The sequence below is a fragment of the Mauremys reevesii genome, linkage group 7 (genome assembly GCF_016161935.1).
Source record: "Mauremys reevesii isolate NIE-2019 linkage group 7, ASM1616193v1, whole genome shotgun sequence".
In the NCBI taxonomy this organism is placed as follows: Eukaryota; Metazoa; Chordata; order Testudines; family Geoemydidae; genus Mauremys; species Mauremys reevesii.
Genome location: NC_052629.1, coordinates 97,991,070 through 98,013,927, shown reverse-complemented (window position 1 = coordinate 98,013,927; position 22,858 = coordinate 97,991,070). Strand labels below are relative to the sequence as shown.

The following is a 22,858-nucleotide window of genomic DNA, read 5'->3' as shown; positions in this document are numbered from 1 at the left end:
GTGATTAAACATCCACAAACAAGTTTACCTCTTCCATATCACTGTGGACTTTTGACAGGAACAAGTTAATGCTAGTCAGAGCAGCATAAATTTATTTTTAGCATTTATACTGGTGGGCAGATATTCACTGTCCACCCCTCCAATGCCTCCCCAGTTCCTTTGCACTGCTCTGAAAAAGCATCTGGAATGCTGATGTAATTAGCTACCTGGGGAGCCTCCTAGTGGAAGGAGTCAATGTAACTGACCTGCCCCCAGTTTGTGGTCCCTAATGTGGGTGGCATGTCAGGGTTGGGAAAGGGAGCATGGTCAGAATGCTCCTCTGTTCTGTTGCCCCCTCAGCTGCTTGAATATCCCGTTAAGGTCTTTTGGAGCCAAACACAGCTCAGAGGCTGCTGTAAGTTACACCTTGGGCTGATTGCATAGGTAACAGGGAGGAGGGAGATGTAATGGTGGTTTCTTACGACCTCTGCTGTGCCATGCACAGCACTGATGCAGCTGAGGATCTGGCCCTTTGTTTTTCCAGTGTGGGGTATGCACAGCTGTACGTTGGCTTTGCCCTGACTCCTTGTGGGTTTCACCAGATCATTCCCAGATTTGGAGTTTGTAGCTCTTTTGTGGATCTTCTGCATGGAACCATTTCATGTTGGAGGTTAGTGTAGCAGCATCCCAAGGAAGAGACTTCGGAGCTTTTTGATAGAGTTGCAGGCAGGTGTTGAAGTATGTTGGTACCCTTATCAGTGAAGAAGCCAAGAGAACATGTACACAGAGGTTTTATGATTACTCTTCCTTTGTCCAGGAAGACCAAAGGTAAGCTTGTTCTTCTTCAAAGCCATGAACAACTCTGCTCTGTACAAAGACTGACAAGAGGCTCTTTGCTATTTTCCTGTGATCCCGTGATGCATTTGATTTTGTAGACTTTGGGAGAAAAAGACTCGAGGTTTCTTCTTAACGTCTATTTCCACTGGGCAAAATATGAGACAACTTGGAATATATGGCTGGTAGTGCCTTCCATTTTTTCCCATTGAGATCAAAGTAAAATCTTTGATTATATAAGATAAAGAAGTAAAGATAACAGTATTTCAGCTGATAGGTATGTGGGTTTATCTCCTATGTGACAGAAAGGTAAAATTATTACAATTTTTGTATATGTCATAAAATCCTAGAACAGCATAAAACAGAGGTGGACAAGATTTATTAGGTCATCCAGCCCCATCCCCGCCAATGCAAGATTGTTCCCTGCCATATATTAGCCAGTGCTTTAGTCTGATTTAGTTTTAAATTAATTATTCAGATTATACAGATGAACTACGTCTCAACTTCTGAGTTTCAGATAAGGATGGAGCCAATTGGTTTGGATTGAAACTTTGAGGTTTTAAAAATCTGAAGTCACATAGCTCTACACTTCCTGGTTTTGGTGTCACCAGGAAGATAAAATACAAAAGAACTATTGGTTTTGTTCCCATCATGTCAGAACTGGGAAAGCCCTGAAATCCCAAGAGAGAGCCTGACATCACAAGATTTCTAGCCGAAGAGCTAAATCAAAGAGAACTGGATGCTTTTGGTCAAGTATCTAGTGTTAATTTCTGCTCTCCTTCCTCAGGCAAGACTCCCATTATTTTCTATATAGACTAAGGAGTACAGGATTCACCTCTTAATATTAAGGATACATTATTTCAGTAGTAGCATTCACTCCCATGCTAATTTCAGCATGGAGACTCTAACGTGTTTTTTCTCAATTGCAGTAGCTGATAAGCAACAGTTATTTTACAGCTCAGTATTGACTTTATCAACAGATAAGAGTAATGCTGAAACGATTTACAGCCTTGCTGGAATACTGTCAGACCTTCCATGCTTCTCTTCTTTTGTTTGCTTGTTTTTGTTAGATGACATAGATATTTTTAAATGCATAAGCTACAAAATGCTGAACCATTCACAAAAAGAAAGCAAGGCACATTCACTATTGGGGCAAATAAGCAAAACTCCCGTTGTGCAGACAAATCTCCGATACAAGTCAGTGGTAGTTTTACCAAAGGCCCAGATTTTTAAAGGTATTTTGGTGTTGCTGAGTTTAGCATTGCAATGCCTAACTGATTTAGGAGCTTAAATGTAATTACTAAAAGGGATTTAGGCACTTACCCCAAATCCCATTGGCTATTGATGGGATTTAGGCTCCTACATCAGTGTTGCAATGCTGAGTGCAGCAGTGCCTGAATATCTTTATAAATCTGGGCCTAAGTGAGTAAGGACTGCAGTGTTTGGCTTGTTATGGTCGTTTCCTGGATATGGATTAATACTTGACTGCCATTTTAAAAACAAATGGTAGACTATCCTATTATATTCTTCTGTTTAAACGCACAGACTCGCAGGCCCTTGTATGCCACTCTTAAAGTCAACAATAAATTAATTAAATCATAAGGGGAAGAGCAGTTGGGAGGGGTGCAGGTCTTCAGTTTCTCAAATACATGTTCTGCAAGAAAGGGCAAGGGACAGCTCTGCTTTGGTACAGTAGCTCAGGACACTAGCAGCTTTGTTACAGCTAATCTATAATGGTTCACTTTGCTTTTCCTTTTCATTACAGTAGTAATCAGCAGTAAGCCGCTTTCAATTCCTGTCATCTTTCACTAATCCTCGTGATCAGGGAAGCCAAAACGTGCATTTATTGGATTGTACTGTGCAGCATTTGTGGCTTTTCTTCTCAGATTTGGAGAGATATCTCTTGGGATCCATTAATTTCTATTACAGCATCCAGTCCTGCAAGATGCTTAGCACTTACAACTCCTGCTAAAATCAAAGCTACTCAGCACCTTACAGAATCAAGTCCATAAGCAGATCTTGTAAATATAAAACATTCATCCTGTACGGCTTTTAGCTCAAGTTGCTGTTCGCTTTTAAACTCTTGCACACGGTTGATTCTGTGCCAGTTAACAGTATTATTTTCCTACTAAAACACAACACACACACACACACACACTCTCTCTCTCACCCCATATCTGTATCTATCTATTTATCTATACACCTACATCCACACGCACACCATGAAAAGGATCTGGAATCCTGAAGTCTGACCTCAGCAGTGAAAAAATTTACATAGTCATAAGACTGCAGAGAAGATTGTTAAATCGGGCTATTTTGTTAGGTTCTCAATACATGAGTGATTTCTATCACCATAATAAATTACATATTATTGCTAGCTAACACTGGTTTCTACAGAAAATCAATTATTCACTGCCATTTTTGCTGACAAGTGCAAATGCTAGGTCACAGTTCTTTAGTACACACCTAGCAGTCTAAAACAGAAAACCAGTTAAAGATCAGCCTTCATTGTTCAGAAGCAAAAGGAACCATGCACAGGCCAGTATCCAGTATGGGAGAGAAGATACAGGCAAAATTCTCACCCCTTGAGCCTGCCTCTTTGCACTACTCAGGTGGCTTAAAGCGGACTCGCCTGACTCTAACTGGACATCTGAGAATTACCCTAGTTTAGGGGAGCTATCAGATGGTATGAAGTTAGAGTGACCAGACAGCAAGTGTGAAAAATCAGGACACGGTGGGTGGTAATAGGAGCCCATATAAAGAAAAGCCCCAAATATCGGGAGTGTCCCTATAAAATCGGGACATCTGGTCACCCTATATGAAGTGGTCTAACCAGCTCATGCATCAGCTGCCCCTCCTTCCAGTATAGTGGATGGGAGGGAGCACGTTGGGGGCAGGGTATAGCCTGACTCTGTTAATTCTCAGCTGAGGCCCGGAGCCTGTTAGTGTGTGTTGGCACAGCCCTCAGGCCGTTTTAACTTATGCTGGGGCCGGGGCAGTTGGAGAATTAGGGAGCTGTAGCCAGTTCCCTGAGGTCTCTTCCCACTCCGCTCCACTAGGCAGTTTTTGACCCAGGAGAGAATGTGGGCTGCAGAATTTTCCTTGTAGGGCCCACTGGGCAGGGAACTGTCTGCTTTGTGAGCAAAAGACCGGCAATCCTGAGGTAAAAGGGGAAGGCCACTGTCAGAGGCAGACTAGACATCTGGTTTGATGTGGTGTGTTAATTCCTGTATATATGTATTTTACACACCTACGCTCTATTTAACATACCACACCAGATTGGCTAGACCTGCCCCTCTCTATAGGGCCAAATCCCCAACTGATGTATACTGGTGTCTCTTCATTGAAATCCAATCCAGCTACACTGGTTTATACCAGCTGAGGGTCTGAGTCATAATACGTCAAGTGCAGATTAAAGCTCTGAAGCCAGGTTCTCTACTGTGCTCAGTTCAGTTGTAAGGAAGGGGGTCATCAACTGGGGACTCCCTTTCCCTGCCCCCAACAGGATCCTGCAATTGAGCCTGTTGGGAGTGAGGTCTCGAAGGCAGCTAAGCTGTCTCTGTGCTAGCTGGGAACTCCATTCCCTTTATAAAGGTAACAGAGCAGGCAAGTGAATCTTTCCCCTGATCTATATTTACTACAAAGAATCCCAGTGATTAATAGTCTGTTCTGGGTTTAGGATCAGGCCCTCTTTTCTTCCTCATGAGAGAGCTTTTGCAGGCAGCATTTGAATCCTACCACTTATATTGCAAATTAAATGAACCATTGAAACCAAGGAAAAATGGCAAACATCCTGATATTGCTATAGTAATATATTTTTTATTCATTTCTCCACCACCTGTGCTCAGATAACTGTTTTCTGTTCTTCCACCTCTTCCCCCAGGGCTACTGCACACCTTAAATCCTCAGTCCCTCATACCTGATCGGCTCATCGCTCCCACTGCTTTATCCCTAAAGGCTTGGCAGGGCACATCAATTATATATATATATATATATATATATATATATATATATATATATATATATATATATATATGTGTCTGTGTCTGTGTAATATACACAAGAGTATTATGGATAATATTGTGCTTGGTTTATAATTAAACCCTTTTCTTCTTTCAACCAGACACTTTCTACAGGCAAGGTCTAGTTTATGGGGCTGCGTTATTGTGTTTTGGGCTAACACAGCATAATGTAGTGCACTATAAGGAAGACTGATGAATATAACAGCTTTTTTGAAAAAGTATTTTCTGATCAGATATCTGCTGGACCAACCCAGCTGTGCATATTTAGCAGCTTATCTCAGTAAGCCATGCTGGGTGTGCAACCCTGGGCAATTTATGAAGGCAATCTCTACCTGAAGCAAAAATAGAAAACTACATCTTTCCGACCTTCTTTGGACATACTGTAATGTTTAACCACTGATAGAAACAAATGATTTGTATTAGTACATTGTTCACAGTTTTTAACCATTAAAAGAAAAGGTGGGTGGGACGACTTCCAGATTTGTTTTCAGAGACAATAAAACTGGTCAAAGATTAATTTACGGAGGCATTTAGAGGGATAGCTAAATATGGGTAAAAATTATAGTTTTGTCTTTGCAAAATGTTCATAATGATACTAGAAAGGTTTGCCAATTTTACAGAATTTCATAGAATTTATAAAGCTGCTGTAATGTGGGTGACAATTCACATAAGTAAAACAAAATAAAAATCTGCCTCTGTTATAGGTTCTAATATATATTAATACATCAACTAATCTGCAGCACATTCCTGCTACCATCTCCATTGCCAGCCTGCTCTGTAAATTGCCCCGGTGATCAAGTAAGTGTTAATAAATCTTCACTATCAGGGCTATGTGAAAAATTCTTACCACTGGGTCTAAGGATGGGGAACAGGGAAGGAGATCTCATTTTTACCTGTTTTGCAAAAAAGCCCAAACCTCCTCGCCTTTTCCAACACATCCCCCACCCCTGACCACAAACATTTTGTGGTGCCCCTTTGAGGGTTTAAGTAGCTTTGTAGTGAAGAGCAACGCCTGATAACTTTCACAGCAAACTGGTCTTGGCCCATTGCTGATACTGTATTGTTATTAGAGCTGGCTGGAGAACAATTCCACTTCACAACAGTTTTCGAGGTTTTGGAATTTGAGTTCATTCGGCACTGGAACAAAACCAAAGCCTTTCAGACATTTCCATAAAACAGAATTGTCTTGAAACATCCTGTTTTCAGATTTGAACAGTCAGAATTTAAGTCTGCAGGGGTCTCTCCTCTCTTAGGAACCAGAGTCCACCCTGGGACCGCAGAAAGCTTCCTGTTACAAAGTCATCAAAATTGATATACCGCCACAAAATGTTTTGGCTTCAGCAAAGCAGCATTTTTTAATGAAAAAACCGTTTTGCAAAAATGTTTTGACTAGCTCCAACAATTGTGTTCTGCCACGTGGACTGGCTCCCGAAAGCTTTTTGCCAATCAGTGGTGCATATGCAGTTTTCTGTTTGATGTCTCCCATCTCCATTTTGAGCTCTTGCCTTTTTGTTTCATTTGGTCATCATTTTGGGGTCAGGGACTGCTTTAATTTTTGTGGCTGGTAAAGCACCAAGGAAAGAGTTGATACTTAACAAATAATAAAAAGAATATTCAGGCCTATGCTATTCATGGCCTTCTCCCTTTATAGATCGAGCAATGTGATTTAAAGGTTTTGACCTCATAAAAGACTCTTAGTTCTATTATACCCGAGGCTCTTATATAGGCCTTATGAGAAAGTCACCAAAGACAGAATCACTATAAAGAGCTTTTTTTTCCCCCTCTATGGAGATTTGATCTGTATGTCCGCAAGATGTTAAACTGGAGACTAAAATCTGAATTGTCCTGAAACAATCACAAATGTACTGCTTCTGGTGACAATTTTCATTCAGCTCTTGTGTGATGACCCAAGATGTTTTGAACATTATTCCAAGATAATACATGAACTTTCTTATGGATAAGGGAAAGTTTTAACATTTCGGGTCGTCATTGTTTCAATTAGAAAATATGGCTTCTGGTTAACATATCATTTTGGACTATCTGCAAAAATCCTATGGTTGCCTGCACGTGTTTAATGAATTAAATGTTATTCATGAGCACTGGGAAAAAATAATGATGGAAGCTGAAAATATTTTAGGTATAAAACTAGAGACTTCACCAGCTTTCTGCCTAGTAAATGAAATTGCTGCCAGAGAGGCTATTTCCCAGCCTCACAAAATCTGGTTAAGAAGAGACAGGGTGATCGTGAAGCAATGTTAAAGTGACACAATGCCTTTAGTGTCAGAGTGGATGATGTGAGTGTCAAGATCAGCTGCAGATGACAGGATGCTATGTAGAATATCAAGAGAGCAGTGAGTAATTTGATTACATTTGGTTACCTTTTTATGGCCTGTTTGCTAAGATCTCTGTGCCTTTATTCAGTGGAAAAGATGAAATGATGAACTAGGGGGCCATAGAAAAAGGAACAAAGGGAAGTTGGCCCAGCAGAAGGAATTACCCTTTTTTTTCTCTTCTCCGTTTTCATTATTCCTTGGTGAGAAAGGAAGTTGTATTGAGTGATGTACCTGAGCTGCAAATTTCAGATGCAAACTAGATTTGGTGGTGCCCAGATATAGACCCATAGTTTCGTTGTTTGCGTGAGTGGTTTTGTTTCAGCCTTTTATAAAGATAGATGCCAGCTTGTGAAGCCAGATCCAGAACCTCTCCAAAGTTCACAGGTGTTCAGAACCAGGGAGGTGATTCGGGCCTCTCTTTGGCAGCAGTGGTATTTTAGAAACAGTTATATGTGTTTTTTCTTTTTGTAAACATTGATAATGCTCTTGTCAGTGATACAAAAATCAATCCTGATAGTAACATCTAACACTTGATCCTGCATTACCTAGAAAGGATTGCAGGACTGGCCTTACCTGTCCAGAATGGTTTATTTATTGTGTGCTGGTTTTGTTCTGTTAGGTGGCATGCCTGCCTGCCTGGGCATTGAATGTGCTTTACAGTATTTGATAGACTGAGTTTGTTAAAATTCTGATGATAGAGCCAGTAATACTCCTGTTTTAAAACTCTTAATTTTATCCTGTTTAGGATCTCCATTTTGGAGACTAAGACCCAGATTGTATATTTAGTAGAGCATGTACGTTATTTCTTACCTTATCTCCTTTATAATGGAATGGAGTGATCAGAAATCAGTAACAGGATTAAATGATACCCAGAGGCAAAAGGGGAAGACAGAGTCACTACAGAAATAATTGATCCATTTACTAAATAAGTTAATCGCAAAAACAACAGTTGACATCACTTCCATAAGTAATTTTTATTTGTGAATGGTTTGCTTACAGGCATAATTCTGGTGAATACCATAGCTGATTGTTTATTTTAACAGAGAAATAGCAGTGAAGAGGTAAGTAAATGAATGCTTCTAGGTTGATGAAGCATTTCTGCGCTGGCTAATTAAGTCATACATTTACTTCTCGGGGATATTGTACCTTATGGTTTTAATATGTTGGTAAATGTACTAATAAAATGCAGAAAAAAACCTTTGTATTTACTTTACCAGAGACCTCTTTAAATATTTTGTTTTTCATTTGATTATTTTTATCAATTAGTTCTTTATTAGAAAAAAACACTCAGTATAGCTCTCTTCATTAAATCTGAAAGTGAGATCTATGGACTAGAATAACTTGGCTTTGATGTAAACTGGGGAAAAAAATCAATCGTGGAGTGCTGCACAGTGACCAGAACAAATCCACTTTTAAAAAAGTAATATAAAAGACATGAGGAAGAATCAGCTTACACAGATTTTACATATTCCTCATATTCAAAGTGGGGGGGAATCACATATACATTATTGTTGGTCAAACTCATCCGGCATTTTTCTTGATGTATAGTTTGGACTTCTTGTGGATTAATATACCCTTCAGGCTGTGCAAAAAGGGAGAACTGCAGCATACAGAATCTGTGACATTGCACTCCATATGCTTTATGAAAATATGCTTATGAATGTGAATATGATGTAACTGGAATATGCTTTATGAAAAAGGTTTCTTGTGAGGTATCATTACAAAGCTTATAATCTACTGAGTGTGTTCATCCTATTTGTTTGCATGCGTTATTTCTATGTCTGGAGTTAGAAGAGTAAGATATAAACTTGTATTACTGATGTAAACATATTAAGTGGAAGCCATTAAGGGTGCTTCAGAATCAATGAACTGTAAATGGCTCTGCTTACTTACAAACCTTCCTGTGCACGTGTGGACCAGCCCAGGAAGAGTGGAGGCTGGGGTCTCACAGGAATCCATACTGGAATCCATCTTAAATTTGGTACTTTTCCATTTAGAAGGAGGGATGGGGACCCAGAGAGCCAAAAGATTCCCACCTTGTGCCAAAGCTATAGAAAGGGGTGGAACAGAACAAAGGGGGCTAGCAGTCATGAGAAGACTCCTAGTCACCACCTAAGATGGCTGCTGGAACTAACAAGGTCTGTACCAAGGCAAAGGATTGGGCCCAAACTAGAAAGGAGTCTAGTCTGTGAAATAAGCTTATTGGAACATCTCTGAGGGTGAGATTTACCTGTAATCAGTTTCTTAATGTATTAGGCTTAGGCTTGCGTGTTTTTGCTTTATTTTGCTTGGTAGCTTATTTTGTTCTGTCTCTTATTACTTGGAACCACTTGATCCTACTTTTTATACTTAATAAAATCACTTTTGTTTATTACTGAACCCAGAATAAGTGATTAGTACCTGGTGGAGCAAACAGCTTTGCATATCTCTCTATCAGTGTTATAGAGAGTGGACAATTTATGAGTTTACCCTGTATAAGCTTTATACAGAGTAAAATGGATTTATTTGGGGTTTGGGTCCCATTGGGAGCTGGGTGTCTGGATGCTGGAGTCTGGCTCAACAAGGCAGGGTTCTGGATGTCCCAAGCTGGCAGGGAAAAAGGGCTCAGAGGTAATTTCAGCACATCAGGTGATAGTCCCAAGGGGATCTCTGTGACCGAACCCATCACAGAATCATATAAATGTAGACTGGGAAGGGACATTGAGAGGTCATCTAGTCCAGCTTCCTGTGTTGAGACAGGACCAAGTATACCTAGACCATTCATGACAGGTGTTTGTCTAGCCTGTTCTTAAAAACATCGATGATGAGGATTCTAAAACCTCCCTTGGAAGCCTATTCCAGAGCTTAATTATCCCTCTCGTTAAAAGTTTTTCTTAATATCTAACCTAAATCTCCCTTGCTGCAAATTAAGCCCCTTACAGTTTTTGTACTACCTTCAGTGGATGCAGAGAACAATTGATCACAGTCCTCTTTGTAACAGCCATTAACATATTTGAAAACGCTTATCTGGTCCCCCTCAGTCTTCTTTTCTCAAGACTAAACATGCCCAGTTTTTTTAACCTTTCCTCACAGGTCTGATTTTCTAACCTTTTTATCAATTTGTTGCTCTCCACTGGTCTCTCTCCAAGTTATCCACATCTTTTCTAAAGTGTGGCACCCAGAACCGGACACACACCTCCAACTGAGGCATCATCAATGCCAAGTAAAAAGGGACACTTACCTCTTGGGTCTTACATATGACACTCCTGTTAATACACCTTAGAATATTAGCTTTTTCACAACTGCATCACATTATTAACTCATATTCAATTTGTGATTCACTATAACCCCAGATCTTTTTCAGCAGTACTACCACGTAGCCAGTTATTCCCCATTTTGTAGCTGTGCATTTGATTTTTTTTTCCGGAGTGCAGTATTTTGTACTTTTCTTGAATTTCATCTTGTTGATTTCAGACCAATTCTCCAATTTGTCAAGGTTATTTTGAATTCTAATCCTGTTCTCCAGAGTGCTTGCAACCCCTCCCCACTTGGTGTCATCCATAAATGTTATAAGCATGTTCAGTTAACCAAGTCATTATTTAAAATATTCAATAGAACTGGACAAAGGACAGATCCCATTAGATACATACCCCGGTTTGACAGCAAACCATTGATAACTACTCTTTGAATATGGTTTCTCAGCCAGTTTTGCCACCCACCTTATAGTAATTTCCTCTAGACCTCTGTTTCCTGATTTGTTTCTGAGAATGTCATGTGAGACGGTATCAAAACCCTTACTAAAATCAGGCTATATCAGGACTACAGCTTCCCACCAGTTAACCTTGTCAGTAAGGTATTTGACACGGTTCCACATGTGGAATTATTAGTTGCATTGGAAAAGATGGGGATCAATATGAAAATTGAAAGGTGGATAAGGAACTGGTTAAAGGGGAGACTACAACGGGTCGTACTGAAAGGTGAATTGTCAGGCTGGAAGGAGGTTAATAGTGGAGTTCCTCAGGGATAAGTTTTGGGACCAATCTTATTTAATCTTTTTATTACTGACCTTGGCACAAAAAGCGGGAATGTGCTAATAAAGCTGGGAGGTATTGCTAACACAGAGAAGGACCGGGATATCATATAGGAAGATCTGGATGACCTTGTAAACTGGAGTAATAGTAATAGGATAAAATTTAATAGTGAAAAGTGCAAGGTCATGCATTTAGGGATTAATAACAAGAATTTTAGTTATAAATTGGGGACACATCAGTTGGAAGTAACAGAGGAGGAGAAGGACCTCGGAGTATTGGTTGATCACAGGATGACTATGAGCCGCCAATGTGATATGGCCGTTAAAAAAGCTAATGCAGTGTTAGGATGCATCAGGCGAGGTATTTCCAGCAAAGATAAGGAGGTGTTAGTACTGTTATATAAGGCACTGGTGAGACCTCATCTGGAATACTGTGTGCAGTTCTGGTCTCCCATGTTTAAGAAGGATGAATTCAAACTGGAACAGGTTCAGAGACGGGCTACTAGGATGATCCGAGGAATGGAAAACCTGTCTTATGAAAGGAGACTCAAAGAGCTTGGCTTGTTTAGCCTAACCAAAAGAAGGTTGAGGTGGGATATGATTGCTCTTTATAAATATATCAGAGGGATTCATATTAGGGAGGGAGAGGAATTATTTAAGCTTAGTATCAATGTGGACACAAGAACAAATGGATATAAACTGGACACTAGGAAGTTTAGACTTGAAATTAGACGAAGGTTTCTAACCATTAGAGGAGTGAAGTTCTGGAACAGCCTTCCAAGGGGAGTAGTGGGAGCAAAAGACATATCTGGCTTTAAGACTAAGCTTGATAAGTTTATGGAGGGGATGATATGATGGGATAGCCTAATTTTGGCAATTAATTTGGCAATTAATCTTTGATTATCAGCAGGTAAGTATGCCCAGTGGTCTGTGATGGGATGTTAGATGGGTGGGATCTGAGTTACTACAGAGAATTCTTTCCTGGATGCTGGCTGGTGAGTCTTGCCCACATGCTCAGGGTTTAACTGATCACCATATTTGAGGTCGGAAGGAATTTTCCTCCAGGGCAGATTGGCAGAGGCCCTGGAGGTTTTTCGCCTTTCTCTGCAGCATTGGGCATGGGTCACTTGTTGGAGGATTCTCTGCAGCTTGAGGTCTTCAAACCACAATTTGAGGACTCCAATAACTCAGACATAGGTTAGGGGTTTGTTATAGAAGTGGATGGGTGAGATTCTGTGGCCTGCATTGTGCAGGAGGTCAGACTAGATGATCATAATGGTCCCTTCTGACCTTAAAGTCTATGAGTCTAAGAATGAACTGAGATTTGTTTGGCATGATTTGTTTTTGACAAATCCGTGCTGGTTATTCCTTATAATCTTCTTATCCTCTAGGTGTTTACAAATTGATTGTTAGATAATTTGTTCCAGTATCTTTCCAGGAATCAAAATTAGGCTGACTGGTCTATAGTTCCCCAGGGCCTCTTTGTTCCCCCTTTTAAAGATAGGTACTATGTTTGCATTTCTCCAGTCCTCTGGGATCTCACCCATCCTCCATAAGTTCTCAAAGATCATCACTAATGGTTCCAAGATTGCTTCATCTAATTCCTTAAGTTCCCTAGAGTAAATTTAATCAAGTCTTACCGACTTACTCATCTAAATATTCTTTAACCTGTCCTTTCCCTATTTTGGCTTGTGTTCCTCTCCTCCTCCCTCCCTTCCCCCCCGCCCCGTTGTTGTTAATATTGTGTTAAGATTCTGGTCAAAGTTTACCTTCTAATGAAGACTGAAGCAAAAATAGCTCTTAAACACCTCAACCTTCTTGATGTCATCTGTTATTAGCTCTCCTTCCCCACTAAGTAGAGGACTTACACTTTCCTTCATCTTTCTCCTGCTCCTAATGTATTTAAAGAACCCCTTCTTATTGCCTTTGTGTTCCTTGCGAGGCATAACTCATTTTGTGCCTCAGCCTTTCTGATTTTGTCCCTGTATGCTCGTGATATTCTTTTGTACTCCTCTCTAGTGAATTGTCCACTTTTTGTAGGATTCCTTTTTAAATTTTCAGGTCATTAAAGAGCTACTGATGGAGCCATTCTAGCCAGTTACTATTCTTCCTATCTTTCCTTCTCATTCAGATGGTTTGCAGTTGCACCTTTAGCGTTATCTCTGAAAAGTGTCCTTAGTGTTTAGTCCTAATTTTTACTAGGAATCACTGGGCTGGACAATTAAAAAACTAACTGGATGAGGGTTATTGGAATCTAGGGTTCTCGTTTGGCCTATTATAGAGAGATGGTTCAGATGTAACAGAAGATCCTTGGTCCTGCTATGGCCCTTTATGCTGCTCTAGCAGCACAAAAAGGCCTTTGAAGTCAGCTTATCTCGCTAGCTAAAGACTCCTTCCTAGCATGGGGGAGTCCCCAGGTATCGGAATCAGTTTAGCTGTCTCCAGTACTACGCCCTTGCAGCTATTGGTGTATGGAGTGTGGCTGTATAAAATGGGTCCTAGGCAGCCGAGTGCAGTGACGGCACCTCCAAGGCTGCTGTAAGTTGCACAGGGGACAGAACCAGTCCCTGGTCAGGCCCAGGATCAGGTTACCTCAAAGATGGTGTAACAGCACCTTTGCCACCCCACCCTATGTGGGTCTTGCATCAAGTGGAGCTCAGTCAAACACAAGGATTAGACACATGAAGTTCAGCTCCTAACTTTCCCTGGCTCAGAAGTCTTTGAGTCTGCGGTTTTAGTTTGGCCCACTGAGCTAAGGGCCAGCTGAACAAGGTAATATCTGGATCCAGATCCAGTCTTTCTTATGTTTGGGTGGTGCTTGGGTGTGGGGCTTTGGTTGAAGCCTATCTCTACTTGCAAGCACTTTAGCCTCCACTTAAATTTGGTGGGACTCTCAATTTGCTAAAGCAAAGGTAACCTTTTATATAGCTGTAAAACTTATTCTAAATGGGGAGTGTTGCCAACTGAAGCACAGTATGAAAGTTTGTATTTCATCATAAATGCTGCATTCTAAAACCAAATATTCATGTTATGTTAATTGCTCAGATTGTATCCAAACGTAGATGTGGAGTGACTTAAATATCTTTCCTAAGGATAAGGTGATTTGTCAAGATTAAAAAAAGCCTTGTTTTTAATGCAGACAATGGATGCAATTGTTTGTACACAACCTCCCATTTTGACCGTGTGCTTTATTTGCTTTCCCGGGGCGCATTTATAAGCAGAATTTCTCTCCTGTTAACGTGCAGCCTTCACTGCTCTTTTCTCTCAAGGTTGCTTTGCAGCTTGCTTTTGTCTGATTGTGACTTCTGCACACGCTCGATCCTGGCTGAATTCAAACCAGAGAAACACCTGACACAAAAGGGCATGAAGCAGCTGAGCAGTGTAGAGATGTGTCTGTTTTATTGGGTGTAGCTAGTTTAAAACAACCTCTGGAAACCCCAGAACTATTGTACATGTCTACAGATAACGGGAAGCATCATTTCTTGAAGACTGGCAGATGCTTCCCAGTTGTGATGAAAGCAGCTCCATGGACACTTGGGCATCCGTCACAGAGGAGTGTTGCAGAAGCACTGTGTTATTGCTAATTATTTGGCAAGCAATTTATTGATACAAAACTAATGCATTTTTACCTACAAAGCAGACTGTAGAAAAGCGCTAAAGACCCTCAAGACAGCCTAAGTTTAAACTTTCCTGTGTGGTCCCAAAGCTCAAAGCCCAGTCCTGCCACGCTATAGATTGGAGCTGGAAGAACAGTCAGAGGATTGATATACCAATGAAGCGAGTAATCTTTTTTTTTAATTTTATTTTTAATGGCACTTTCCTCAAATGCCTTTTCTTTTTACATTTAAAAACTGTTTTCAATGATAGGGCACATTTTAAAGGTGGGATTTTCAAGAGTGCTCAAAGTTGGCCTAACAATTAGAGCTGGTTGGAAAATGGACTTTTTTTCCGGCAAACAATTGCAGCTTTTGAAAACGAAAATATTTAGTCCAGAAACTGAAATATTTTGGTTTGGAAATGTTGCCATGGTGCCTAGTGGGAGTTGTAGTTCAGGTGCGTCATGCTCCTATTCTCCTCTATAGGCTGGGCTCCCTGGTTTGACATCTCTCATAATGCACCACAGTCTCCCCTCCTAATGAGGAGAAGCCTGGCCATGGTGCACCATGGGAGATGTAGTCTGACTGGGGAGCCTGGCCTATAGAATCTGCAGCTTACATGTTACAGGATCAGGGCTAATATAGACAAGACAAAGGGTGGTAGGAATGGAGTCACTGAGAGATGAAGTGACTTGCCTAAGGTCACACAGCTGGTCAGTGTCAAGGCCAGGCATGGAACCCAGGTGTCCTGACTATCCTTTCAGTGCCCCATTCCCTGGACTGCTCTGCTTCTCTGTCATGTAAACCTGTGCATATTACAGCATTTTCTTAAAATCAGAACGTGTTAGTGCCATTGAATGTAGAGCTCAAGCTGACTTATAAGCTAAGGAAACGATTTCACAAATACTTGTGTAGTATTGTTGGCTCTGAGCCATTACCAACCCTTGCCCACTCTATTGAATGCACCACAACTTTTTTTTTTATTGCTTTTCAGGTACTTAGTTTTAAACATGACATGTACAAAGCCATATAATAGACAAGAAATGCCAGGCCATTCAGCTGTCGAGATTGCTGACGTGCTTTTATTAGAAACTGCTGGAGCAAGTCATTATTATATAATTAAGCCATAACAAGACTTGACAGGCAACACGCTTCTAGATGGCTATAGCACAGCTCAGAAGCTCGTAAAATGCTCTCCATTGGTGCAAGTCCTGAATGGCCGAACTTGCCTGTTAATTTGATAGCTTTGTAGGTGTCACGTTTAACACTGATTTCCTGAAAATCTGTATAAATGCCTGAATTAGAACGTAAGCTCTTGAGAGCAGGGACTGAGTTCCCATGTATGGATGCAGTGCCCAATGCAGTTTGGACCCCAACCCTCATGGGGGGTCTTTGGTTGCTATCATGATGTAAAGTGAAAATATTGTCATGAGTGCTGCCTACATGTGGGATATCACAGCTCTCTTCTTATGTGAGGTCTTCATGGAGGGTCAGCAGGTGTTTGTGACTTAGGGACATACATTTTCAGAACGCATTTTGGTGAAACGTTTGCCTGCAGTAATAGAATCAGCCTATTTACTGGTGTAATGGTTTAGCAAGCCAGGAGTTCTAGTTCTTACTGGCATCATGAAAAGCCAAGCAATAAGAAATGGCACAGCTAGGTTTACGTGAGTAATGGGGATAATGAGAGAACGCCAAGGATCTTCCTACTTCTGAATCACTGGCGAGCAGTGATCAACTTGCGCCTTTCCAACAGCTTTTTGTCTGGTGTTTCTTCTGTTTTTCTGTGTAATACAAGAAGAAGGTGCCCAAGAAATGTTTTCTAGGCAAATGTTCTCAGGGTGCCATTTCATGTTTGTTCTCTTATCAGCAAAATATAAATCCAAAGTGTGCTTGGTAACTGTTTCTGACAAATTGATACTGCTATGCAGATAATCTTACCTGGCCATGGGAGGAAATGTTTGTATGATTTTATCTTAGATTTTTTCCTTTTAACCATTACATATTATTTATTTTTTCAGTGTCTGGAAATTATATGCTTGTCTACTTCAGAAAACCCCCTGGTTTGAGTAAATTAAAGTTTACATATTATGCCACATTTAAATAGCTTTCATTCTGGGATGTTGATCTGTTGATCATGTGAAGTGATCTGTTTATTTATTGTGGATAATGCCATTCTTTTGTACTATTGAACAAGTTTAATGGCCCCATACCTAAACCAAAATGCAAGATCTGAACACCCTGAGATTGCTCTGAATGTGAATTCAAACTGAGAAATTAATGTTTGTAAGTGACCTTTCGCTCTGCAAAGAGCTGACAACAAAATTCCAAATGTTGTGAACGTTAGGGCATTCAAAATTCAAACCTGGATCTAAATTTTGTGGCTTGAGGCTGCTTCTAAAATTGCGTGATTATTGCTACTATTTTTGAAAGATGAGAGCTGATACCATATGCTAGAACCATACACAGTGTAGGCAGGTGTTATGCAAGATTAGTCAAGCAGTTTGGTTAATCCCCCTTACTAAATCAAACAAACAAAATTGCATTTGAATTTTTAAAAAGAACTTGTGTCCACTCTGCTTGCTTCACCACAAATATTTGTAGTAAACTAATATTTGAATATGTAAATAGTGAATTTTGAACTCATATTTGTAATGGTAACCAGATTCTAAAAGTTGCACTCACCAGCTAAGGGAGTAGCAATAATACCTTGTGACCAGTCAAAGCTAACCAAAACATCATGAATTTTGAGTACTCACAATGACCTGCTTACAAATGATTCAGACCACAAATTAATCTCGAATTCCTCACAGGACTGAGCCCTAGTTGACAAGGAGTTGCATGTTTGGAAGATGCAAAGACATGAAAGGAGCATGAACAACGTTTGTTTTGTTTTAGCTCATATTTTCTAGATATAAACACATGCCAAAAGCCTGGATCTAGACACTCACATATCCAGAAATTTTAGGTCCAGATGCAACTTTGCTATCACAAATGTTTATCCAGCAATTATGTTTTACTTCAGGAGGCACTTTAGCAGCAAATATTCTACACGTAAAACTAACTTCCTAATTATAATGGATCTAGTCAGATGAACGTGCCTGGGGAGTATACAAAGGATAAAGCCATAGAACATCTGCTTATCTAAATAGAAGGGCAGGAAACTTACAGCAATGATCATCTTTCTAGAAACAGAAGAGTAAGGTTAAAATGGCAGGAAAGTCACTGCAAGAAATGGCTGTAAAAAGATTACATGTTGTTAATATCAGCAGGTATTAGATCCACATAAGAGAGAAAAAAACATATTGGAGAGGAGGAGAAAATAAGGATGAGTGGAATAGTTCAGATAGAATTGGAGATGAGTCTGAGTCACAAAGCTCTGCTTTGAACCTGGACTTCCCTCACTGTTCAAGGATGTTCTGATCCAGGGTTTTGCTTTTGGTCCATCTCTCGATAAAAGAAGAACTGACCTGATGTTATCTCCAAATTCAAATTGGAACAAACCCAGACCCATCTGTGCATTTGGATAATGCTCTGGAAAAAAACCCCGAAAGAAGCAACAAAACAAAAACCTAGCCCTGCTCTGCTTTTCCTGAATTCAGCATTCTGAAATCCCAGGAGAGAGGGTGCCTGGGCAAAATAAAGATGTGTTTTTGCCAAGAGCTGATCTGACAAGATTTCTAGCCCAGTTTTCAGACCACAGAGATTTGAATAATTTAAATTTCAGATTCGCTCTGAACTTTAGGATGATTGTTTAAACTCAACCACTGAACCTTTTAAGCTTTGCCCTTTACTAGCCACTGTCCAGAGAAGCCATTTTCATAAGTACACTCTGTCCAGGAATACTCCCTAAGGAGATGGCATAATGCTACTACGACCCAGGGGCACACCAGGGAAATACACACGGCTTAGTGGCACATCAGATGATGAGAAAGACTTAGACACTCTTAAAGGCTCAAGTGAAGGGAATGTTTGAAAATACACAGCTCAAGAAGGAATGCCAGCAAGGTAATTGGAGCTCAGAAGTTTTCATTACTCTACATCAGTGGTTCCCAAACTTGTTCCACCACTTGTGCAGGGAAAGCCCCTGGCGGGCCGGGCCGGTTTGTGTACCTGCCGCGTCCACAGGTTTGGCCAATCGCAGCTCCGAGTGGCCAAGGTTCACTGCTCCAGGACAATGGGAGCTGCTGGAAGTGGCGGCCAGTATGTCCCTTGGCCCGTGCTGCTTCCAGCAGCTCCCATTGGCCTGGAGCAGCGAACCGCGGCCACTGGGAGCCACGATCGGCCGAACCTGCGGATATGGCAGGTAAACAAACCGGCCCGGCCCGCCAGGGGCTTTCCCTGAACAAGCCTGGTCTACGTATATCATTATGGGACAGGAATTGGTGCTTAATTTGTGCCAGGGCTGGGCCCTGGTGCCTCTACACTTGGCAGTGCCTAGCCCTGGCACCTCTGGGCTTGCTGCATCTGGTATGAATGTAAAAAAATTGCTTGATTCCCAGCACCTCTTTCATTACAAATTAAGCATTGGACAGAAAGAGCAAGGAGTAATTTAACTAGTAATTTAACTGGAGTATTAATGTTTCAGAGAAGGTCAACAGATTATTTTAAATGTATCTTGAAGGAAAGAATCAAATGGCAAGTTATCTGTTCTTTGGAGAGTGGTTATTGGATGAAGATGCTAGAGCTTTCAGGCCAATAGACAAGTGTACTAAGGGATTCTAATGAAGGCTAGTTTATGCTGCTTGAGAGAGATACACCTCTACCTCGATATAACACTGTTCTTGGGAGCCAAAAAATCTTACCGTGTTATAGGTGAAACCGTGTTATATTGAACTTGCTTTGATCCACCGGAGTGAGCAGGCTCCCCCCCCCCCTCCCCCCCGGAGCTCTGCTTTACCGTGTTATATCCAAATTCGTGTTATATCGGGTGGCGTTGTATCGAGGTAGCGGTGTACTATGTGCCAAATTTTGCTCAAAGTTACACTGTGCACTTTCCACTGTTATCAGTGTCAACTCCGATCACTTTATTGGCTAGTACATACTCTATGTTCTGGCATTTTAAAAAATGAAATCATGAAACTCGAAACTATCTGAAGCAGATATTTATATTTTTGCAGGTGTGACAACTGCTTTTCAGGAGAAGACTCTCAACCCATTTTCAAAAAATCACAGTAGTCCCTTTAAATAAAAAGAGAGGGTGCACAATTCACACATCAGGCAGGCACTAATGATCAGGTATTTGGGGCAGGGGAGGGTAGGATCAAGGGGAAATCTCACTAGGAAATATTTGCTCTTATTGATACTAATTATTGCAACAAGGTACAAGTTTGAAAGAGCTAACACAGCAAACAGAAAGAACCATGCACAGGTTTCAAGTGTCGTGTTTTTAAAATCAAGTCCTTAATACATATTTGCATAATAGATTGGAACAGTGATTGTCACTGTGGCTTTTGTTAGTTTTGTTTTTTAAGGGCCTACATTGAGGGCAGGTAGTTATATCTAACTTTGAACAACCTTTTGTTTTTATATCAGAAGCTCAACATTAATTAAACACAGGGCCAAGTTCTTCATAGGATGCATGTATATGTTCCTATAGAATTCAAGCTTTGGCACCTGCTATTTAATTACATCGTAGTCTGTTGCTGAATGCTGGACCTTAAGAAAAAGCTTCAAAGTAAGCCAAAAAAGAATCAGGTCCCAAGAAGGGCCCTGTCCTGGTCCCCTTGAAATCAATGACAAAACTCTTATTGAGTTTAATAAGACTAGGATTTTGCTCTAACTCTGTGTGTGTGTGTGTGTGTTTAAAAAATAAAAATAAAACAGATGTGATATGAACATGTAAACCTGCTAAAAGTTCCTAAACAGTTATAAAAAGAAGAAAGTTCTTGGTAATTGTAAACCTCTGCTCTCTTATAAACAGTTCAAGAGCAACTCCCCACCTCCTTTATTATTTTTATTATAATAGTTAAAACCCCTGTGTTGCAACCGGTGGTGCAGCTGCCGCTGAGTGTGTATGGATGCCCACTGAAGTCTCTGGGAGAATCAATGGAAGGATCAGAGTCTCAGATGTTAAAATGCTGAAAAAGAGAAACACTGGTGTTTATTAAACATGAATGAAAGGATGCATACAATGATATCAGGGTTATGTTAGTCCAAACATATGAGACTAGAAAAATCACTCCATTTTGTTGTCTTTTAGCTGTATCAGAATGCTGTATATTTTCTTAATGACTGAGCAATTAAATCGTATTAAAAAACGAGTAGGACAGTAAATGCTAAATGAAGCATTTCATGGCAGTAACAATCAGTATATAGAGAGAACTGCCAAAACAGGTCACAAAACACCTACCACTCAGCTATTCCAGAGAGAACAATATGAACTAAAGATTTTAGTACAAGGAGAAAAGTGAGGGGGAAGGGAGAGGTTACTACAGAGAACAGAGTTAAAGAGAAATGTTTTTAAAAAGCAGAGATAATCAACTCTAGCATTAAACTCTGAGGTACTAAGATCTTTCTTGACACGCAAATAAAACAAAATTGACACTAGTAAGGCCTCAAAAGAAAATTTGAATGCAAGCAATTTGATAGCACGGCATAATACATTCAAAAATCTATTTTGTACTATAGCATCCTTAATAGAGAACCTCACGAAAGATGTAGAATGAAATTCACCCTTGTTTGAGGAGCCAACACAGTCTATGCACCACCTACCTCCATCCCACTTCAGCTATCAGTGCATTGTAGGGTTTAAGTGAGACTCAGCCCATTGGTTGGTGCTCGGCTGAGAGTGAATTTCACTTTTAAAGAAGTCTCTGCGTTTGTTTGCTTATTGACCATTTCCTCATACTGGGTGAAAACATGATCCTCTTAAAGTAAAAATTAAAACTCCCCTTAACTTCAGTGGACCTGGGATTTGGCCCTAACATTTCATTGTTTTGTTCTGTTCTTTTAAATCTGCAGGGCAGTGTAGCCAAATCTTCCCCCCTCAGCTTGGCACGCTACAGATAATTCATGGCGATGGCACCGCTGTCGGAACGGTGATAACATTCCAGTGCTCCGCTCAGCACCTGCTTGTGGGACAGGGACTCGTAACCTGCATATGGAAGGGAGACAGTACACAGTGGACTGCCGGAGTTCCCTCATGCAAACGTAAGGATTCTTCTTCCAGAATTACTCAACACCTCTTCTGCGTTACCCTCTTGTCGTTTGCCCTGGGTAACCTATGAAGCTTTGGCATGACATGAGGATTAATTCCAGAGTTCTGTGGAAAGAAGAGGGCATGTTGAATTTCATTCATCGCTGTTGCCACTGGCTATAATGGCACTCCAGGCACATTCAGACATCATGAATTACTACACTGGAAAGACTTTTAGCCAGATTTGTGCCTGGTCTAATATCAGTGACCTCAGTAGAGTTAGACCAGGGATAAATTTGTCTCTATAGCTGCAAAATGTGCTGCTGTTTGTCAGGAAAATGTATAGATATGATCAATGAGACTGTACCTGTATATTGCATTATTTAATTCCATTGTTTTCAGGAGGAATCATGCGGCAAAGAACATGGAGATATTTGTAAAGTACAATTACCCTGTTGCCTGTGGGTAGTAGAATGGAGCAGCTATCATATTGAAAAATAGGGCTTGAATGGCAACAATATTAGCTGCCTTTCACTCTGCGCTGTTCCTTATTTATTACACGCACAACAATAATTTAACTAGAAATGGGCCCAAAGCAAAACTCTGGATCACAATGCCTGTGAACTTCTGTGTGTTTGAAATTCAGAATAGACCTCAAGTTTGAAGCTTGGGACCTTGTCTCACATTAACATTATAGGTAGACGAATAACTTTGCCATGCACCTGGAATTCCTGCTTCAGTTGAGCCATACTTACATCTGATTTAGGAGGCTTCCATTATAGTACGTACATTAGAACATTCAGTTTTAAAGATTGTAAAAGCATAACACTATCTATGGAATTCAACAGAAACAATTCTAAACCTTGCAGTCAGGGTAATGTAAGAAGTAGGAGTAGCTTTAACAAGACAATATCAGTGCTCAGACTCGACTGGCATAGGTTGTTATA

At 40.5% G+C, this 22,858-nt stretch overlaps 1 protein-coding gene across 2 annotated transcripts in view; it reads left to right on the top strand.

Moving 5' to 3' along the window:
- SUSD3 (sushi domain containing 3) overlaps positions 1-22,858 on the top strand; it is a 52,794-nt gene that overhangs the window by 4,746 nt on the left and 25,190 nt on the right. For both annotated transcript variants that reach the window (XM_039547116.1, XM_039547117.1), the window contains exon 2: positions 21,737-21,925. In XM_039547116.1, the coding sequence (XP_039403050.1) occupies positions 21,737-21,925 (189 nt within the window). The remainder of the gene's footprint in view (positions 1-21,736; positions 21,926-22,858) is intronic.